General features: G+C 38.1%; 1 protein-coding gene across 1 annotated transcript; it reads right to left on the bottom strand.

The window, feature by feature from the left end:
* Positions 1–569: 569 nt before the first annotated feature.
* LOC129745953 (protein male-specific lethal-1-like) lies at positions 570–2,631 on the bottom strand. The gene has a single exon (XM_055739352.1). The coding sequence runs from the start codon at positions 2,416–2,418 to the stop codon at positions 775–777; it is 1,644 nt and encodes a 547-aa protein (XP_055595327.1). The 5' UTR covers positions 2,419–2,631; the 3' UTR covers positions 570–774.
* Between the last annotated feature and the right edge of the window lie 2,106 nt (positions 2,632–4,737).

Genomic DNA, 4,737 nt, shown 5'->3' with positions numbered 1-4,737 from the left:
CATGTCCTCCTGAAATGGGATGATTCGGCTCAACTTTGAAAAATAAAAACTTTATTTACAATTTTCTATTCCTTATCAGTTTATTTAAGTGGAATGTTAGATATGATTTGAATGATATAAAGGAGTTTGAACTATAATTTTTCAAATTATTCATGATTAACTCGATTTTTAAGTGAAGTATTGGAAAATATTCGCAAGGTGATCCAAAATATGCACCCGGTCTAAAATTAGTTCGTTATCCCAGACTAGACGTTTACCTCAAAAAAAAGTTTGAAACTTGATTCATGACTTAGATGAAACTTTTCCACACACTTTACCACAAACCATAAATTGAAATTATGGAGATTTTATTGTCCTTTATTTACAAAGTTCTGTATTATGGTTTATTTTCGTAATTTATTGTTTCCGGAACCGTTTCAAAGTTGATTGAGGATCTCTAGGATCAATAAAACTGTTTAAGAAACGACTGTAATCGAAAGCCAAGTGATGGGCACAAGAATCAGAAACCTGAAGAGAGTTATCTCAGATGTACAAAAATGTTTTTCGGATCAATAAATTACACCACCAACTAATCTAATATATCTGTTTATTCCACTCTACATTCAACATTTACAACACGCGCCTTAACACTAACTGCAAAGATAGACATGCTCTAGCCAGATTTACACATTTGTCATACAAAAGAAAAAAATCGTTTCCACTTGCAGTGGTCTCGTCACTTTTAAAGCACTATTACCTAGATAAGATGGGATTTCTATATGTTGTGGTTTGTTTTTAGTTTTCCTTCTTGATTCGCTTCGTAAACCGCTGCTTTTGAGCGATGAGATTCGGTGCCAGCCGGTGGAGGAACTTTGTTTTCTGCTCTTGCGAAGATGAACTGCTGCTGTTGCCGGCTGACGGTTGAGTGTTTAGCAAAGAGGAAGAGGAGGAGGAAGGTGTTGCCGATAGACCGTCATTAGTAGACGAGTTAAACAGGGGCCCGGGACCGAATTCTGGCGGTGTGATCGTTTCTGTTGTTTCGATGCTCATTCTCATCCACGGAAGACTAAAGTTGCTCGGATGTAGATCTGGAATCAGCTCACCAAATGCCTGAACCGGAATGTCTTCGATAATTTGCACGTACTTGATGGAGTCGATTGACGGATAGAATGAGGAAATAATTTTCTGTTCCTCGGCTTCCGCTTTGAGGTGACGTTTTTTGAGTCGTTCGACCATTTTTTGTTCCCTTATTCTTTGCACATCCCACTTTTTCCGTCGTCTCTCATCCAGTTCAAGCTTGGCATGTCGTTTCATGTACGCTTCATCGCTGATGTTCTCCGTAACGAGATCACTAGAACTTCGGGACGCCTCGAGGTTTTCATCGATCACGGTCCAACATGGAATTTCCAATTCTGCAGCTTCATTTTCCATCAATCTCTCAATATCGTTTGTAATTGCCTCATCTTTCCAATTGCACGTTATATACTCCTTATTAGTGGTTATGTATTTTGCTTTATAAGATTTTTTCATAAAACTTCCATCCGACGAATTTCCAGATGAACATGTTGGATTGTAAGAGCCGGCTTTTCCAACTTCTTCACTGATAAATATTACATCTTTAGCCGGTTCACAGTCAACAGAAGAGGACCGAGCCTTTTCAATATTATCGCTGCTGATACTCACACCATTAGCGCTCGAGTTGTTTTTGTTGTTTGTGTTTGTAGTTGTGCACGCTCCATAGTTGTCGCTAGGTGCGTTGTTTACCATTTCATCCAAAGGTTGCGAAATACCGACGCCACAGCTGATCGGCGTGCTGGAACTAGGCGGACGCAGCTCTACGGCCGATCGTATATCAATTACCGGCACGTCATTCGAGGGTACAGATTCGTCGTCTGATTTGGAATAATTGAGGAAGATTTCCTCCTCGATTTCATTATTTTCAATCTTGATATCAGACTCCAAGTCGCCATCAAAATCGGCGCACATAGAATCAAAATGATCATAGTCACTGGAAATAACTTCCTTCTTGATATTTGCAACACTCCCGCTAACCGACGGCTCTCTTGCCCTGCCTATTTGTTCCGAAACCATTCGAGAAGCAATCGAATTTTCGTAATCATAAATTTTGTCGAATGTTATGTTCCTTATTGGGTTGCTGATTTCCCGCTGCTGTTCTCTCTGCTTCATTTGTTGGAGTTGCTTGTTGACTAGTTCCAATTGATGTTTCAGCATTTCATTCTCATCCTTTAGTTTAATAATCAATTTATCTTTGGCCAATATCTGATCACTTTGCTCCTGTATCAAATCCAAATGCAGCAATAGAATCGATTGCAGTTGCTTAACCTCCTTAAAAAGGCTCATTTGCTCCGAAGTATCCTTGCCCCCGACATCAGTAGACGCCGTGTTGCAGTAGACGTGGTCTAAATTTTCCATCATCATGGTTATTTTCCGGTCCGGCAGCCGAGTTAACGACGTTTTCCACTAAATGCACAATAACGCGAAACTGATCGGCACTTATCTATGCGCGAAATTTGACTTAAAATTGATTTACAAATGTCTGAAAACGCCGCAATTAATCTTTTTTTTTCTTCCACTCCAGAAAGCCGAAAACAACGCAGTAACAAAAGCCGTTGACTGTCAGCGAAAGGGAGAAAAGCGTCTGTCCCGATCAACTGTGGCTTTCTACTGGCTGACAGTTCAGTTTCGAGCAAAGGTATTGTCAATTGCATGAATTTTTAGACTATTGAGAGAATCTGATTTGACAGGTAACAATTCCGCACTCACTAACACAATCACATTCTATATATAAACTACCATGTGCTAAAAGTTGAAAAGGGACTATATGAAAAAAAAGGACCAACATCAGAGTTCAGTTACTTCAAATTATTTCTACCAAAAAATCAACTTTCATACGCACCGTTGCCGTCTTCAACAAACTGCGTAGATTGCACCTATTTAGACCCCCGTGCAAATAATTTGCGCGCAGTAAAATCTGCTCACAGACCTATACATAGACAATGACACATATTGATATTCTTTACAGCTTTGGATAAAATTTTTTTTTTTTTTTTTTGTTTATGGGTTTATGAGCGCCTGGCTGACCCGGAAAGGAAAAACAGAACGGGGGACAGAAGAGGAAAATTTTAAATGAGAGTAGTATAGCTTAGAAAAGGATAGCGGCAACAGAGCCCGAGGGTTCTGAAGCACCAGTTTAGGGGAAGCGTTAAGATAGTGCTCGACGGACTAGGACGGTTGGTGGGCCCCATATGAACTTCGAGTTAACCCAACCTTCAATTCAACCGAGCAATAGCAGTATGGTATCAAATAATATGATATCATATGCTAACGCCTCGATATCATTGTCAGAAGGGTTCACTATCTTACCGTAGTTGAATTTTCCCTACCTGTCATCTACCATACTCGTTTCCATAAATTTGGATTCTTCCTAGTTTGATTTAGAAATAATCATAGATTTGCTAAGTAAAAAATATATATTCAAGTGATTGATTCTACGCGACTACACGGTTATTCGATAACTCAATTAGGATATCATAAAAACAGAATCTAGAAAAGGTGTCTCTTAAACTCATCAACAATGAACTATAAGCTTAAATAGCAATAGCTTTATTAATATCGTCAACTTATCAATGGAACAGGAAAATAACAGTGCTGTTCTTTAAAACCTTATCACTAATTGTGGTCAACTTCTCAAACAAACTTTAATACTCAATCTACACGATAGGGGTTCAATTCAAATAAACCGTGTGCCTGTGTTTAAATGCCCGAAATAAATTATCTGAACTATCTACTCATTCTTGCTTATCGAAATCATATTTTCTATTTTAAACTTCGATTTATGAATTTCAATCCTTACCGAAATAAATAAATAAAAACAAATGTCGAAAGTGTATTACAAACTAAAATATTATATTTGTCAAAACAGCATTCCCGTCCAATGAGCCCCTAGTTCTTGTAAAATGCTTGATTTAAGAATAAGCCAACGAAATTCATAAACCGCAAATGCACACTTTCTAGAGCATTGGGGAGGCGAATACCATTACCTATACCTAACCTAGCAATACTTGAAACATCCTAATTCTATGAAACTCAACTAGCTAACTACCTTACCAAACAGATTCTGCCCTATTGAAAAGTATCACTTTATGTCGGCAAAATGTGATATTTTCACTACAAAATTTTCCCATTGTTCAACGGAAGGGATGGCAAGTGTTTCAACTCCCATTCATCTTATCAGCATGGATCATGAAAAATTGGGACACCATTGAACCTACCGCTAAATTAATTTAAATAAAGGTGTCCAGCACGCCTTCTAATTTGAGTCATATTATGATCCATGCTTGACAAGATGTGTGCAACGACCCTCTCAGGACAATGATAGTAAACCATCATTATCACAAGCATGCACACCGCCGCCGTGACCCATGGGAACCCAGGGTACGGATAGACAATGACACATATTGATATTCTTTACAGCTTTGGATAAAATTGAATTAAAAACAATTGCGACTAGCTGGTGTGTCAGTAAAAAAGGTCAGTGAATCCATAATTTTTTGGCTAATTTTTCAGTAATTGGTAATAGCCCGAATAATGCATGATTTATTTGTTCCACTTACATTCTGTACCCGAATGTACAGAATGCATTCTGTTTTCTGCTCGTTTCTTTTCATTTGTTGATCGGTCAATTTTCGTTATTGAATCGCATTTCATAATAATTTTCGCCAAAACAATAACGATTAT

The sequence above is a fragment of the Uranotaenia lowii genome, chromosome 2 (assembly GCF_029784155.1).
Source record: "Uranotaenia lowii strain MFRU-FL chromosome 2, ASM2978415v1, whole genome shotgun sequence".
NCBI lineage: Eukaryota > Metazoa > Arthropoda > Insecta > Diptera > Culicidae > Uranotaenia > Uranotaenia lowii.
This window is presented reverse-complemented; position numbering and strand designations above follow the sequence as displayed.

Coding starts and splice junctions, on each gene's coding strand:
- LOC129745953 (XM_055739352.1), bottom strand. CDS start 2,418: ATGATGATGGAAAATTTAGACCACGTCTACTGCAACACGGCGTCTACT.